The sequence below is a fragment of the Lissotriton helveticus genome, chromosome 9 (assembly GCF_964261635.1).
Source record: "Lissotriton helveticus chromosome 9, aLisHel1.1, whole genome shotgun sequence".
Taxonomy (NCBI): Eukaryota; Metazoa; Chordata; class Amphibia; order Caudata; family Salamandridae; genus Lissotriton; species Lissotriton helveticus.
In genome coordinates, this window is record NC_136070.1 from 1221273350 (window position 1) to 1221290743 (window position 17394).

General features: G+C 43.6%; 1 protein-coding gene across 1 annotated transcript in view; it reads left to right on the forward strand.

Moving 5' to 3' along the window:
* RBSN (rabenosyn, RAB effector) overlaps positions 1-17394 on the forward strand; it is a 131399-nt gene that overhangs the window by 21121 nt on the left and 92884 nt on the right. Inside the window, exon 5 of the mRNA XM_078661702.1 lies at positions 17136-17270. Within this exon, the coding sequence (XP_078517828.1) occupies positions 17136-17270 (135 nt within the window). The remainder of the gene's footprint in view (positions 1-17135; positions 17271-17394) is intronic.

Consider the following 17394-nt stretch of genomic DNA (forward strand, 5'->3'; position numbering starts at 1 on the left):
TGTGCCTATCTAGATAAGTCAATATGTGCCTTTTTTCCGTAGGTCCCCCAGGCCTCTAACGTTCCATGTGATAACATTCAGGGCCTCAGGATTTTCACTAGGCTCACTCCCGCAAATTGCGCCCTATTCGGCACAATAAATATCTAATGCTCCCCAACCCATTTGTACCAACATATAACATTCCTGTAAAACGCTTGTGATTCCTACTGAATACCGCTGCGGACTACCTCTCGCCCCTCCAGCAAGTGACATTCTGATGTCTACATACAATACAACAGTCCCACCTGTCAACCTCCCCTCCCAACACCCCTCTTGTCGCAGTCTGAACCATATCTCCCCAGTACCACCCACCACCCACTGAAGCAACCCCAACTTGCCAGCATCATTCTCCCACCCCACTCCCCTTATCCCCAACACAATCTGCAACAAAAACAACACTGCAGAGCCCCTGTGTATCCTGTGTTTGAAAAGTCTTGGGGTACACCCATTGGGGGTCATGTCAGGGTGGCAACACAATAGCCCCAATCCCACCGAGCCCATCCCAGATGGAACAATCGGACCCCATGGAAGTCTGGGGTGCCCAGCGTGCAGTTATCGTAGCTTGTTGGACCTAACATCTCATGTATCTTACCGTCCTTAAGTTCGAACCCCACTCCGAATCAGTCATACTATAACTCAATATTGTAATCTTATCTTGACAACAGTGACGTGCTTTACTGTGAGTCCTCCTCAGCTCCCGTCGATACAGATTGCTGCGGTGCAGCATCAGCACCATCAGCCCTGCTTGTGTGTTTCACATGCTTGAGGAAGTCCTCCACTTGCTGCGGTTTTGTAAAGAATCTTTGTTTGCCTTGGTGTGTGACTCAGAGTCGCGCCGGATACAGTAGCGCGTAATCTATCTGCGCCATCCTCAGCTTGTTTTTAACATCCAGAAAACTTTCGCCGCTCCTCCTGTACCATGGGCGTAAAATCCAGATAGATTGAGAATGTGTTCCCGTCGTACGACAGAGTCTGCTTACTTCGTGCTGCCCTCAGAGCCACGTCGCGGTCTCTATAATTCAAAAGTCTCGCTATTATGGGCCGCGGAGCGGTCCCCGGTGGCGAGCGCAGTCCAAGTGATCTGTGGGCACGTTCTACAATGAACTGGCTCGAGAAGGATTCAGCTCCCATCGCCGTCAGGAGCATTTTTTCCACATACTCCTCCATCCTCCCCCTGTTGGTGGATTCCGGGATTCCGATCACGCGGATGTTATTGCACCTGCTGCGTGCTTCTAAATCTTCGTTCTTGGTGGCAATCACTCATAGCAGCTGATCCATATGGGCCAGTTGCGTGGTGTGCCCAGCCGCCATATCCTTGAGTCAGAAATGCGCCTCTCTGTTTCTTTGATTCGTTCTTCGTGCCCCTCCAGCTTGTGCGCAATGGAATCCATTCGCGACGACATATGGTCCACTTTGTCCACAATGGCGGCAAAGCCTTGCCTGACCTCCTGTAAAATGCTCTGTACATCCGCTGTTTGCGTCGTAGTGCTGCCCTGTGCTTCGTCGCCTCCATCTTAAACTGACTCATTCTGCGCGGTGCGGCCAGATCGCTTTGCAGCGTCAAAATTCAACTTTGGTTGTCGTGTGTCTGGTTTCCCCATGCTGGCACCAGGGTGGGGGCTATCACCAACTTGCCTCTTGCACTCACTTATCCCAGTATCGTGGCAGCCCGGGTGGTCCACTCCCTCAGCTTCCACAAATATCTGATAGCTCCCAGGCATAGCGACTGCTAGGAATCTCACAATGTGCGTCATGCTTTAGAAGGTCACAGAGGGCGGAAGCAGGACCCACAATCAAAGGGGATATTCAAATGCTGCCGAATCCCGCCACTGCAGACCTCCAGAATCCCCAAATCATTTATATTAAGCAGATGCCTAACACAATACCCTGATCAGTGAGATATTCGTGCTATCCACTGTGGTTTGGGAGTGGGGGCCTCCAACACCTGTCAAACTCCCTCCAGCAGGGTTCCGCTCAGATGCACTGGCGCTAGTGGGGGACCACGCCACTGGTCATCAAGACAATAAGCTCTCCAGGTCGCTGGGCCGTCTTCCCGCCGTTCCTGTTGTCAAAATGGCTCCTCCAGCAGCCCCCAGTGCGATCTGGCGCCTCAGTGAGCTAACTGTTCACCACAAATTTCTCATCAGGGAGAGGGGTGCACACCACCTAACTTCTGCACCCTCTCCTCACCTTAGCCTTAAGTACTTGTGTCATAGGTTTTAGTCAGCCAATATTGTGACTCGATGTATCATTCAGGAAGCGATAGTTCTTACTGGTGTTTTCATATGTGTTTGTCAACCAGTAGTGCTCCAAAATTCTTTACTGGTTAAAAATCATTCCTGACAGGATTATACAAGCAAAGTCCAGTACTTTCGCTGTCCAAGACAGAAGCAGCAAGCAGCAAGCAGCAAGCAGTATGCCAGCACAACACAGCAACAAGCAGAGTGGCTGTTCCCCCTCCTACAGATTAGCTTCTCCAGCTCTTCTTCTTGGTGGAATCTCCTCTCAGTCTAGAAGAGTTCTGAAGTTAAGGTGTCACAGCTCTAGTCCTAGTACCAGTTTCTGCCTTTGAAGTAGGCAAACTTCAAAGGAAAATCTTTGTAGTGCACAAGACCCTGCCTTTCCCTGTCCTGGCTCCAACACACTGCAGGGGGGTGGAGACAGTTTTGTGTGAGGACAGGCACAGCCCTATCCAGGTGTCAATGACAACTCCTCCCACCACTCTAGCTCAGGAAGACCCATTAACCTGGTGATGGGCCATAAGGATGTGCAGGGCACACCTCGGCTCCCTTTCTGTGATTGTCTAGAGTGAATGCACAAATGGCTCAACTGGCCCAACTGTCAGTCTAAACCAGACGTGGATTCCACAGGCAGGTACATGCACAGAATTGTAAAGCAAAAACAATGCCCACTTTCTAAAAGTGCCATTTTCAAACACACAATTTAAAAACCAACTTCCCTAAAAGATGTATTTTTAAATTGCGAATTCAGGGACCCCAAACACCAAATCTCCAACTCTTCCCCATTGGGAGTTACACTTGTAAGAGGTTACAAGGTAGCTCCAATGATAACCTGTGGGAGAGATAGTCCTTGCAATAGTGAAAAACGAAATTGGCAGTATTTCACTATCGGGACATGTAAAACACACCAGCCCATGGCCCATCTTCAAAATGCATTGTACTCTGCCATTGGGGTTATATTGGTACTACATTAGGGGTGCCTCGCATGTAGGGAAGGTTTGGTCGCCAGGTCGACATGGCAGTTTAAAACTGAAGACGCAGATAATCCAGTGGCAGGTCTGAAACATGTTTGCAGGGCTACTCATGTGGACGGCACAATCAGTGCTGCAGGCCCACTAGTAGAATTTGAATTACAGGCCCTGGGAACACCCAGTACACTGTACTAGGGACTTCAAATATTCCAATCATGTATTATCAATCACAATAATAATTTACTCTGGGAGCACTTGCACTTAAGCACTGATCACCAGTGGTAAAGTGCCCAGAGTTCTAAAACAAGCAAAGACGAAATGAAGCTCACAGTCCAAAACAAAAGGTCAGAAGCAAAAAAGATGGGGGAAAAAGACGCCAAATATGCTAGGCCAAACAGAGGCCATCATCTGACACATTCAGTGTGAGCTGTCATTTTGCTGTGGTGTGGCTTGGAACCCAATGAGGAGATTTGCAGTAAGAGTAAATAAATGGGCAGCATGAATCATTAATGCATCTCCAGTCTTTAACCATCCTCATCTGGGAAAGCATATTGCTGAGGAAGAGTACTCTGTTTAGAAACAGTTGCAAGACAACTTTGTCTCAAGATAACTCATTCATGGGTAAATAAGTGCATAGTTTGTCGGCAGCCATGGCCTTATCTACAACACAAGGGGAACTGTTAAAGCCCTTATGGTGGAAAAGCATATCAACCTAAAGACTCTCATACCCCTCACAGACTACTGGAAGCACTCTCACGCCCCTCACATAGTAGCAATTTTGCTCTTCCGAAACCACACCCACCAGAGCAGCAGTCACACACCATCAAAAGCACAGTCACATATCTCACAGGGTAGCACTCTTGAACCTCCAACAAAACTCAAACCCCTTGCAGAATTGCAGTCACGTCCTACTGGAAGCACTACCACACCTCAAACACTGGCAGCAGAACCAGTATGACTTACTGATAACTATCCATTTGCATTGAGCGGTGAGTTTGTGCATGTGGTTTTGTTTATTGGTGAGTGGATGAATGCAAGTGCATGGAAGATGAGTGATTCAGCCCATGGACAGATGGATGTCTGACTGCATTGATGGAAACATCCAGTGAGACCAATGCTTTTTTAAATATTTTGATTGACACTGTCCTGCATCACTTCACACTCATGGGGAACGTAAAACCATATGGCATGTGGGTAGAGGGAGGTGACATAGAAAGTAGAGATACAGGGTGCTAGTGGGAGGCTTTTTCACAACTCGCTCCTGTACTATCCCAGTGCTATATGTGAGTGAATCTTAAGTTGTAATAGGCGTTTATTTGCAGCATACAAGTATGTAACAGTTTTATTTGTAAGAACAGGGCGGTATGACTCCACAACCATTGAGTGCTGAGAAGAATAAGTCCCATTAAAATTGCCACTCCCCTGATGATTCCCATTTAATATCTAGCAGACAACTAAATGTTGGTGGTTTATTTCACCACACCAATGTGCATACATAGAGGAGCTTTTTGGTTTATCCTCCTCGTCCTTTATTCTCTTCAAGTATCTGTCACATTTTGCATCCTCTCACTATAGCTTGGGGCAGTGGATCAGTCAATTGCAGCCGTTGGCTCTCTACGCTGTGAGTGACAGCATTTTGCGTGTGCACATTTTGCATCCCCCTAAACATTGCTAGTCTCTGCTTTTAATGTATTTTTGCAATCTTGTTTATTTTTTTTTATATTGGTTTTTGTTAGATATACACACCACCTTTAGACTGCTGAACTTTTACATTGTATTACTCAATGCCCAAAAAATATCGGGCTTACCAAGCAAGGCCAGTTCTCTTGGCATTGTAAAGGCTTGTTCTCAGTAGTTGTGCCGTTACAACAAAGATCTGCTTGGATAGGTATAAAACCATGCTTGCCAAGTATCACACATCGGGTGTGACACTAACGCATTTCAGTGTGGTGTTCCGCATCACCGCACTGAAATGCATTGTCACGCATTATTAATCAGGCCAGTCTGAAACTGGCCAGTGGCGGCGGTGCCAGCGCGCGCCACCGGCGCTTGTAGCATATTCTGTGCGTCCCAGAGACTTGCGTTGCCAGCAGCGCTCTGGCTCAGTAAGTTAATAGTTAAAGATCTGACTGCTCAGCTCTGGAGTATCAGAGTGCTACAGTGTTACCATCTGCCTCCGCTGCTGCCTGGCTGCATTTAATTTCCTGACACGGCGCGGCTTTCAGACGCCACTGACTCGCACTCTCATCAGACCCGGCAGTTCAGTACCCAAAACCATGTGGAACATTCCATACACTGACTGATGTCAAGAGTAGTGAGTGCCCGGACCCCAATGGCTTATGATCCTGCGAGCGGACCCTATCTCACTACTACCAGCGGAAGTCTTGTGAAAAGGCCTTCTTCTGGCGAAATGGAAGAGGCCGTTGCACAGTGGCGGTATTTATTAATTAAATCGATCCCGGCACCAAGACCAGATTAACCTGACTCCACACCTGCGGCCAGGCTGAGAACCACAAACTGCGACGGCCACAGGAGAAGCGCAGGGCACTGTCACCAGTCCACTACGGTGTACAGTACCGGCATCAGAATCACGCGGCCTGGCGTTGATTGCGCGGGGAGTAAGTATGACTGTTGGCGGGGCACCGGCTCACCTTGCAAAGTAACGTACTGCGCAGTGGTTATCCGGATCTGCCTGGGGCCGTGTAACCGAGAACTGTGTAGTGAGGCAGTCTGTCTCACTACGTTTTTGCGACAGTGTGCAAACTTGTTTTGTGTCGGGGCGACTTAGCTCCACTGATTGTGGTGTCACTGAACTTGCAGGTAGCCGGCAGTGCAGCCGACCTGTTTGATGCCGGCAGCCGGTCACCAGACACAGAGCGAGGTGAGCCAGGCCACGTCCATGTATGGCTGCCGGCTGTATCGCTGCAATAAAGTGTGCCTAGCCCTGAATTAAGAACATAAAATCATTTAGATGCCGGCGGGGTAATGCAAGTGAGTAAAGTTCAAAATGTGCTTGCTTTTCACACACGTGACACACCTGCAATTCGCAGCCACAAACTTGCACATAGCCAGTGACACACGCACGGCACGCAGACACCTATCTCAGGCTGTTAGAATTATCACATCACATTTCTGTGCCGGCCTAACAACACACACTGACACTTGACTTCTACCAATGCCACGACACTGATGAACTTCACATTTAAATTGCCCACATCATGCACATAATTGTGCATTCAATTCGAGGACAGCCGCATGCACTGGCCATTATTGTACAGAGTCACCCCACTTGTTTATTTTTGAGTGACGCCCCCTCCGAATTCAGTCACCATAATAACAACAGAAAGCTCTGACCCAGCTCGTATGGACCACACCTGGCACCTTCTATTGCTTTCTGTTTTATGCAGCAGTTCAGTTGTTTCCAGGAGACGCAAGTTCTTTGGTTTCTTTTTTTAGTGCTGCATATTTAACTTTATGGTGGTCTGGGCAGTGGGCATCACCCCTTTTGCTATTTACTCACATTTCCTGGTCAATACTCCTGGCGCCGTGTGTGAGTTGAGCACTGCTTATTGCAGTTTATTCCCTCAACACTAATGGTGTCCCAACTGGCGCAGACCGGCCTGTCACAGGCGTGGAGAGTCCAAGACTCTGGGTGCTTCTGGGTACAAGCAGAGTTTACCATATATGATTTAAGTAAGTGGCTTGCACCCGAGAAAAAGTAATGTAATAACATTATAAAGAGGATGTGCCATTAGTCAGCTACTGACTTTTGAACTGAGGAACAGAAACAGGTTTGACTCCCGGCATAGACTCAACATCCTGTAATTTTGGGCAAATAACTCCCCGTGTTCATAAATTGTAACTGGTGCTTATTTAAAGCCATTCAATACCTTTCGGCTGAGCCAGCGCTACATAATCCTGCAAAAAGGAAAACAATTAATTTGGAGAAGCCACGGTCTTGAACAGGTCAGTGACATTTTTTGGCGTGTTAAATCTCTCGTGCTGGGTTTTACTGTTGATATCCTGAGTTTGTAAAACAAAAACTGGCTTGCAGCAAGCTTAACCGCATGCATGCGGGGCGAATTCCGCCCGTACGCTGGGTTTTGCGAAAGCGCACTTTGCATGACGAGCTGGGCTCGTCATGAGCGTGCGAGGAGGCTACGCCATGACGAGCCCAGCTCGTCATGAGCGTCGAAGGGGTTAAATGCACACACTCTCCCATCTATACCTTGCAGAGACATTGAGGCGGTAGCTTTCTTTTTATGTGTGAGATCAAAAAGGACTAGCCTTACGGAGGCCGCAGACACCACAAGAGGTTCAACGCAGACACTGACCGAAAGTTTCAGTCCACTCCTCTGCCGGACTACTCCATGGGGCAAATTTGGCAACAAGCCAACTAATGCTCTAAGAGGGAATCGCCCTCACACATGTAAAGCACCTTAGCGAGTGCTACACATTTTTCAAAATTACACAATCACTTAAAATTAAGTAATTTGCACCTACATACTTTGGTCCTGAGGAAAGCCAGTTTTAATCATAAAGGCCTGGCTGAAACATGTAGACCACACCTGGATGTAGGAGACCCTAATTAACACTCCTATAACATCCAACAGCCTTTTTAATGCTAACAGTGACCCAGCTATTAAAATATAATTTACCCTCGGGTACTGGGACCCCTGTATAACTTTTAAATTTTCACCTTCACGTCACTACATTGCACACTCCGAAACATACCTGCTCCGCTGTATTCAGGCGTCGAAGCACACCCGGGACACACATGGTGTCATTGGGTGGGCCCGATGATGAAGCATGCCACCAACCAGGTTGGTGGGTGAGGGCTTCATGAACAAACAAAAGGGTTTGTACCCTGTCTTACAGTCTTGAGTCTATGTAAATTCACAAATAGGCTAGTCCTTTTTGATCTCACATATAAAACCCCGGGGATACGGACTAGCTACCTAATCCTCTCTCTCCTTTGATAGTGATAGCTTTTTTTTTATGCGTGCCTCTAATGTAACCCCTGAAGTGACAGTTTTGGGCTGATTGTTTTGTGTTGTTTGTGGGTGCGTTGGGTTTGCTGCTCTGGGTTTTATTCTTGATTTTTTCTGATATTACCACAAACCTATCCTGCAGTGAACTTCCATATGCACGCTGTCTCCTAGTAAAGACCCTGAAGTGTAGGTGTGACAGGTTTACTGTATGGGCTGAATATTTGGGCAGCAAATTCTGGTGCTGTGCAACAGTTTTAAGATCTCAGAGTACCTAGTTGCTCAAATGGGTGTGATTTCTGATATGTATGTTTCCCTCGTCTTCATTGCTTGATTTTTGGCTCACGAGAAAGTGTCACTCATAGTGGTTGAATGCCACTCATAATTACACTGAAATTATTAGCATGTCACACATAAGCAATCTGAAAACTTGGCAGCTATGTAATACTTACAAAATATTTGTACTGCTGGCTTATGTTACCTGCAAAATGGTAGTGCTTACTCAAAAGAGAATGGCTTTTTTTTAAACAATTATTTTTTAAACAACTTATGCCTAGTACACGTTTTGGAATAACTTGCTGCAGTTTAGCAACAACCGCAATATTGTCCAAGGCATCCACAAAGTATTGCACTTAGGATAGGCATTGAGTGGAATTTGAGAACGAATACATACAGTTAATGCAATGCTTATTGCTCTAACTTGATAATATGTGGACTCAAGTGTGCAATAAACCAATGTCTAAGATCCAACAAACCCATATCTCACACAGTTGGGCCTTGCTGCATTTGAGGAACAAAACCCATTGATGAAATGGAGAGCAGAAGTACATACATACAGGGTAGGACTGGGAGACTATGGTATAGATTGGGAGGCATTGTGCCATCTGTTTCAATGCTTTAGCACACCACTTATTGAGATGGGAGGGGACATCTATGATATGCCTGAGGAGCCTGAGTTGAGATCAAAAGAAAATGGTATCAACACAGATCTTGACAATCAAGGATGTCACTTGTGAAACTCATTGTTCTATTTCATTAATGCGGATGTATCTGTTAGCAAGGCACATATGAATTTTGTAAGTGATAATTACAGTCTCTTCTTCATTGAGACTGATTCAGCTTGTTGGAGCCAGTCTTTCCCAAACACCCAGGGAAACGCATTATTGTACTCTGTGGTTGGTGGGGCAGCTACTTTGAGGTTGAATACATTCTTCAAAGCATATATGTAAGCACTTTAGGTGTCTCATTATAATAGTGTTCTGGAAAGGGGACCCGATTTCTTTCTGTGCAGTTTAAACAAAAACAATCACTTGACATGAATACTAAGGCCCTGATTTAGAGTTCGACCAAAGGACTAGTTTCCATCAGTATGATGGAGGACATGAAGTCTGCCATCCAGATGGTATTCGGTCCTTCAAATTTTGAGATGCCCCCTGGTAGTTTCATACCAAGATGGGGGAATCATTATTGGTTGTTATTTCACTTTCCTCAAGGAAAATCCTGGTGGTGAAGGACTGAACCCCTACCCCCTCCCAATCACACTGTTGGCTCTAAAGAGAGCTGTCTGTGTGATGGCTTAACTCAGACAGCTCCACCCTACTCTGTCAGGACGTCAGAGTAATTTTTCCATCGAGTACCCAAGTGGGTCTTCATCGATGGAAAGCTTATGGTCTACTCATCTCTAAATGAGGTGGGTGGACCGAGAGTTTGGGCACAGGGTACCCTGTCAACAGTGTAAGCGGTCACCAAAGCCTAAATCGGTCCCAATTTCTGAAATGAGGGGCAAACTTTATATTATTTGTGTCTCCACTAGTGCACATAGTTTGCTGAGGACCTAGTTAATCAGAAGCTATGTTACGCAGGGCTACCTTGGCATTCATTTGTACGTGCTTGAAGATATGCCCGTGAAGCGTATCTTGAGTGGCCCCACGCTCTGTAGTGATTAGCTAATAAAACATTCTTTGCCTTCATTTGTTAGACGTCTGTTTGCCTATCAGTGCATTGTTTTCTCAGGTGGCTTGCCAACAGCACAAAACGTTTCCATGGGCATCTGATGACTTAAATGACTTTGACTGCTTAGCTTCATCTAGCTGCTCTGCCCTGCCTCACTTGTGCTCCACCAGTCCAGCTGCTGAATGTACCCAGGAGCTACACAGAAAAAAAGCAGACATTACACCGTGCCGTATATTCATTTATCCAACCATCTTTCATTGTGAAGCAGTGTTGTTTGCTTACGATTTTTACATTTTACATGTGTGTATATAGCTATATCCAAAACATCTGAATATATCTATATAGGTATATACACACACATAAATACAAAGACGTATTTAAACATTTGCAGCATAATATTCAGGATATTGTGCTAGTGTTTTTTTGTTTTTTGTTTATCCAGCTCAAAACCCCTACAACGGTACTAAAGAGAGGATGTAGCCTTACGGCTAGAGCGGTCGATGTCGAAGCTGGGGAACCGGGTTCAAGTCTCGGCAACAACACTCAACATCCTGTGATTCTGGGCAAATCACTTAATCTCCCCATGCCTAACAAAAATGAATGTGTCCTCATGTAACGAAACAGGTGCTATGTAAAGCGCTCTGATACCCGATATAGTCGGGTCTAGATTGCACTATATAAAACTCTAAAAAAAAAAAAAAATTAAAAAAAAAGACAAAATGGCGCTCACTGAAGGTTTTACAAACATGCCTAATTCTTATTGTTTTGGCAAAGGCAGCAAATATAACAAACAACTTATCGTGGGAGGAAAGAAGTTGGAGCCTTGATGATGCCTCAGCAAATGTATACTCCATGATGATCGCATATAGGATTCTTACCACGATAAAAGTGAAGCTTTATCGTAAGGCAAAATGTCATACATACAGAAAGAACCGTTTTGGCAAGTATTCAATGAGAAATAGCTCAAATTGATATTTGCAAGGGAAGGCACAGTTAGCATTCTCATCTAAATAGAACTGCCTCTGCTTTTGGTGGAAAGCATAACTGCATACAAACGTGGACAGACCCAAAACATGTCCTCCATTATTATGATTATATTAGTTGTATACTATTACGGTGCTGTTTTACTTGAGGCTGCCAAATAATGACATTTCAAAACTCCAACAAATACATAATCCTACTTTTTGTGGGTCATGTTTAGCATTAAAAAATCATGTGGGGAATGGATCACTTGTCCTGCATAACCTGGGTTAGCGGTTCCTCGTGTTCGGTGTCCAAATAAAAAACCCTCAATCACGTGTAAAAGATGGGATTGGCAGTATATCTTGATTCTCCGCCTCTTAATCACGTGACAGCATCATCATGGGGTTAGTGCTCATGCTTCCTCCACCCGGAGGTGAACCCCTGGTTAGTGCAGTAGTGATCAGCGATTTAGGGGTCAGGAGTGGCTTTAAAAATACTCGTACAGCCAGGAGTCGATTTAATAAGTCTGGATTCGAGATATTGTTTAAAAAATAGAGTTTTGTGTGTTCTGAGATTGGGTTATGGATCTCCCGCACTTTAAGAGTCCTTTAAAATGGTCAACATGTTTCAGCCCTTGCTTTGCCTCTATAGGTCAGATGGGCTTTCTTCAGGACCAGGGTGAATAAGTGATGTGAGACTATGGGTGTCTCTTAGTGTGTGCCCCTCGCAAATAATTTATTCTCGAGGAGAAGTGGAAAACAGATCTATTAATCTGTTTCTTGGCAAGGCCCAGCGGTACCTGCGAACAAAAGAGGGTGGGGGAGGGAAAAGGGGACACAAACGTATAGAAAGGTATTAAGTTAACCACTTCCTATTAGTGCTATCTGTTTGTTCGTGTTTTAAATATTTCAAATAATCAAAATTAGCAACTAGAAAATGGCAATACTTCAACACTTGACCACCATTCTCATATCTTGGCAAAAGGTCTCTCTTCCGGTTCTTAAAAGATAGAGAGTTTTGGTGTGTACATGACATGACTGTGTTTCATAATTGGCAAAATATCTCTGCTTGTTCTGTTCACACGAGATAATTGAGGATTGTTACGGTGTCTTAAATCACAGCATGAGCCTCTTCTAATCCAAATTGTCTTATTATGCGAACTTATATGCCCTTTCTTCATGCCGCTGTTATCCCTCAGATTACAGATGCTCCCATGTTGAGTGTTCACTTTGCTTCAGTTTGCAAACAACTCATTGGCATCACAATTTGCTATGCTGGTGTCCACTGTGCTCAGTTAAGCAATGAACTATTGACTTTGCAGCAACTACTTTGCTGTTAAATATAAAGCACTTGATTCTCAATAACGTTTCTTTTTTAACATTATGCATATTCGTACTTCTGTTTTCCTTATAACTCATTACGTTGTATCCTTAAATATTTGTATGAATCCTAGGTAACCCCCAGAACGTTTCTTATTAAGTGCTACCCGCCCTACTTGTAGTTCAAAATTGTATTCAAAATAGACGTCTACCACATTCAGTAAATAGGGCAGTCACCATATATAACTTAAAACATCCATTATGGCAATAACTAGGAGTACTGCCAAAGAGTTTCAGCTTTTATTCCAAACTCAATTAGGCTTGACGTGGATTTCAAAGTGGAATAACTATTAATAAAATGCAAAATATCAACAGTATATATAACATACCCACAGTGTGGTAACACATGCTGATCCTTACCTCACTATGTATGTCAATATTTGTTTGTCAAGCGTCCTTGATACAAAGGGCACCAGTGTAGTAGGTTCCTCATACATAAGGCATTTCTTCAGCATGTATTTCTTGCCATTTATCTACTAATCTGTGGTCGTTCTCTGCCCTCAATGCATGACTTTGGATATGGAGGGAAACATCCTTTACATTACGGTGATTACATTGTGATGCATTTAGAACGCAGCCATTACAACGCACGCGTTACATTGACTTGCGCTGGATGGCGCTATAACCTAAGGAATAGTAAGATTTACTATTCCAACACCTTCCCTACTGTTCGTAGACTGGTGTTGGAATAGTAAATCTTACTATTCCTAAGTCCAGGGCCCTCCAGCGCAAGTCGTTGTAACGACTTGCGTTGTAAAAACTGCGATGTTACATACCGCGATCATTTTGATCGCGTTGTAACATCACATATTCAATATGAATGCGTTTAGTCTTCATTGCCAGTTCTGCTTTTATAAAATGTCACTTTTATACTCATCCTATCCCTTGCCTTCCATCATCTCTGCAGTATGTTTGGAGTGCATTGAAGAACATAACCCCGATGCTTGACTTTTCTGGAAACTCATTTATTACTTTATTTTCCTCAAATTGGACTGAATTCATTCGTAGCAAGCAGTGAGTCAGCTGTGAAATAACGCTTCTACCAAAGCTGTGAAGTAAACCACTATGTACTGAATGGTATACTAAGAAATCCTGTCTCGATCTAAAGCTCCGAAGGTGAAATTTCACAAGCTTACTGTGCTATTGCTGATTAGTGTTTAGGTGTGATAAATTAATCATTCAGGGTTAACCACTCATTGCACGGCCTATATTTGTTTCCACTTTAGTCTTGAACTCCTAAACCAGCCCATTAAGTGAAAAAGAGGGAAGGGGTGCAGAAGAGCATACCTTTTTTAATGTTTTACATTGTCTGCAGTTCCAAAGGTGTTCAGTGGGGGTTGAGGCCTTCTGAAAAGACCTTTGTGTAAAGACTAACAGCTCTTTCCCTACAAGAGCAGATTAGTGTTTTATTCCTTCATAACCAGTAAAATGAAAAGCCCTTAATTAGTTCATTGAGATGTCTGGGATTTTCTGCTCGGTGAAACAACAAAACTAACATACCAAGTGCTGTATAAAAACAATATAATAAAAAGTCTGGAGCTGAAGTGATGGTAGGTTGTGAATCCATTTTTCCAGAGGGTTAATGGGCCACAGGATGTATGTGTTTTTTATGTAGTGCTTGCTTTGTCCATATTTAGGTCTGACATGACACTGCCGGTGTCTACGAGACATCTTGTTACCGAGTCTTTACAATATAGAGTTGACTTTGACTCCTCATAGGGAAGTGTTGCCCTCTCTCATTTGAGGCTGTTGGCTATTTATTTTATTAGTCTGCCTTCCAAGAAGTGCTTCTAATAGAATGCACGAGGGAGTTTTTATATCAAAAAAGTACACACAGTCATCAGACTGATTGTTACATTCAGTTCTTTATCTCCTAAATGCATTCTTGTACAGAAGGGAAATATTTGCTATTTTTCCCAGCATTGGAAAATCCAGTACGTCAGGCTTTCACACCGTATATGTGCATGCAACACATGTAAATATCATTTGACAATGCAGTATTTACAGTCGTTGGCACAATAAAGCCAGACCTCTTCGCTTTACGAATGGTTGTTGCTGTCATGTAGCCGTGGAAATAAACAACTGGAAGGCAGTAATTTTGACTTTGCAGGGTAAAATGCTGAATCTGCTCTAAAGATGTTCAAACTTGTGACCTGTTCATTTCCCACAATTCTGATGAGCAGATACTTAACTTCCTCCTACATTTCATCAGGAGAACTGAACTTTGGTAGCCACCAGCTCTCTCTCTTCAAGCTAGGGGCATAGAAGGAAACAGACATGACCTGAACTGAAGCTCACGCTTCCCATTGTCTCTCACCTTTGAATTTTAACACTATACAAGTGTTAAGGAATTAATCACGGACTAAGCAAGGAGAAGAAACTTACGCACCGAGAGTGCAAGGAGAAACGAGTAGAACTTGTGGTTGAACACAAGTTTAGAGTGTGTACATCCATCATTATTTAAAGCAGAAGATGGTGTGGGAAGTAAGACCATTAATATACATTTGAAGACTTCGTAATATAACTAAATAACCTAAATGAAGAGAAAAAAGTTTGGAAAAGCTCATGCAAAGAAAAATATTTCAGGCAACAGAAAGTTTGAAAAGGAGGCCGCCAGAGGACCTTTGAATAATCTAAAGGCGGTGAAGAAAAAGTAAAAAGGTAGGGAAACAAAGGTGTGAAGTATGGTAAGCACACAAAAGATCTACTGTAAAAACATGGAAGAAATATTGAAAACACTGTGCTTTAATTAGCAAGTTGAAAGCTGTAGACTGAGGACATCTGAAAACAATTAAGATGCAAAGTAATTCAATGACAGGCTTTGGGTAGCGGCAACAGTAGTGACTGAAGAAGAGCAAACAAAATAGCAGTACCTGCAGTGGGAAGGAGGCGTTTAGAGTCAAGTGGATGGAAATTATCTAGTTACCCCACTATATGTTGATAACGCCCTTGAATCTGCCTCTTTCTGGATCCGTCCATTGCTCTTACTGAAATATATGCTACCAGTGCCTGCGTAGATTAGTTTAACAGCCTTATTCATCAATGGGCCGTTTTGCGAGCCCCTAATAGCGATTCATAGCGAATCGCTATTAAGGACTCGCAAAACGGTATTCATGTAGGAATTGCTAAATAAATAGCGATTCCTACACATTTCTTATTTGCGAGTAGCAAATTGCTAATCGCAAATAAGGAATAACTCCCCATTCATTCCTATGGGCCAAAAGGCCCATAGGAATGAATGGGGAGTATTCCTTATTTGCGATTAGCAATTTGCTACTCGCAAATAAGATAGCGTTTTATAGGGTGCCAGGGGTGTCCAAAGGACACCCTGTAGCACCCCTTAAATGCAAATTGAAACAGGTGTTGCGCACACACATGTCCAAAGGACATGTGTGTGTGCAACATGCAACTTAGAAAAATGCTTTTAAAAGCAGTTTTCTACGTTTTTGCTATTTACCGAGAGGTCTGACCTCTCGGTAAATAGCGGCCCAAAATTGCATTTTCGCAATTTTCAAATGCTTCATGAATTGCATTTAAGGAATCTCAAATAGAGATTCCTTAAATGTAATTCCTCGCAATTTAGCGAATTAGCAATTACCGATTTTTGCATTTGGGATGATGAATCCCAAATGCAAAAATTGCGCTCGCAAAGGGCCAGATTCTCAGAATCTGGCCCTTTGCGAGCGCAATTCGGCTTGATGAATCAGGCTGATATGCCTACAATTTTCGCAGATGGCATCTATTTTGTTAACAATTTTATTCACATTGTCTCAAAAAGCTCTTAACCCCTTCCACGCTGATGACGAGCTGGGCTCGTCATGAGGTAGCCTCCTGCTACGCTGATGACGAGCCCAGCTCGTCACGTAATATGCGCTTTTGCAAATCGCCGCGTACGGGCGGAATTCCGCCCGCACGCATGCGGTTAAAACGGTCTCTATATTTTTTTGTAAACTGCCTTGCCTCCACATTGCTGTCATTTACTGGTCTGTAGTTAGCTGTAATCTCACTATTTCCTCATATAAATACTGAACGCTTGCTATTAAGCGTGTGCCCAATTACTTAATACTAACCATTGTTTCCTCTTGTGTGTTAAGCCTGATTATCTTGCCTCTTAATTTTACTTTATTTGGCGTACCCGGGAATGTTTTTGTTACCTTGGTTCATGGAGTTTTAAAGTTTTCTTCTTTCTGTCTTTGAATTCTTTTTATTCTGTACCATTCTTCATATATTTCACAGCCCATTTGCTACCTAATCATAGCTTCAAAATGTTAATTGTTTTGTAACCTGTTCCCCAATCACCAACACGATCCTCTTTTGTTTAGTTGATTTAGAAAACTTCTGGTTAATTATTCTACACTTTTTTAATGTCTTCCTGAATCACCACCACTCAAGTAAAATATATCCTTTTCCCCTTACATTTAACAAAATTCTTTGCTAAATTAATGTTTGCAAAGGAAGTGTGCACTGGAATATACTGTTTTCTAAAGAATATAGTCTTCACCGATGTATAGGCTGGCGTGTGTTGCTTTTAAGATTTATAATAAGCTTTGCATACTTCCTTTACCTGGTTTTCCATCATTAATTGTTTGCTCTCTTTTGAAGGCTTTGTTAGGAAGGCGAAGAACAAGCTTCTGAAGCGAGAAGGAGAGGAGAGAACAGATTCTGGAAGCCAGGAGCGCTATGAGTTCTACAACTATGGGGGGGTTGATCCTTACATGTGGGATCCACAGGAAATAGGTAAGAACACTGAACTGAGATAGGTGGAAAATTTGCAAAGAAATATGTGCTTAGTGTCAAACTTGACTCCTGTTCAATTTGAGAAGGTCGCTGTGAACTAACTTGAAACTGTTTCACCTTGTGG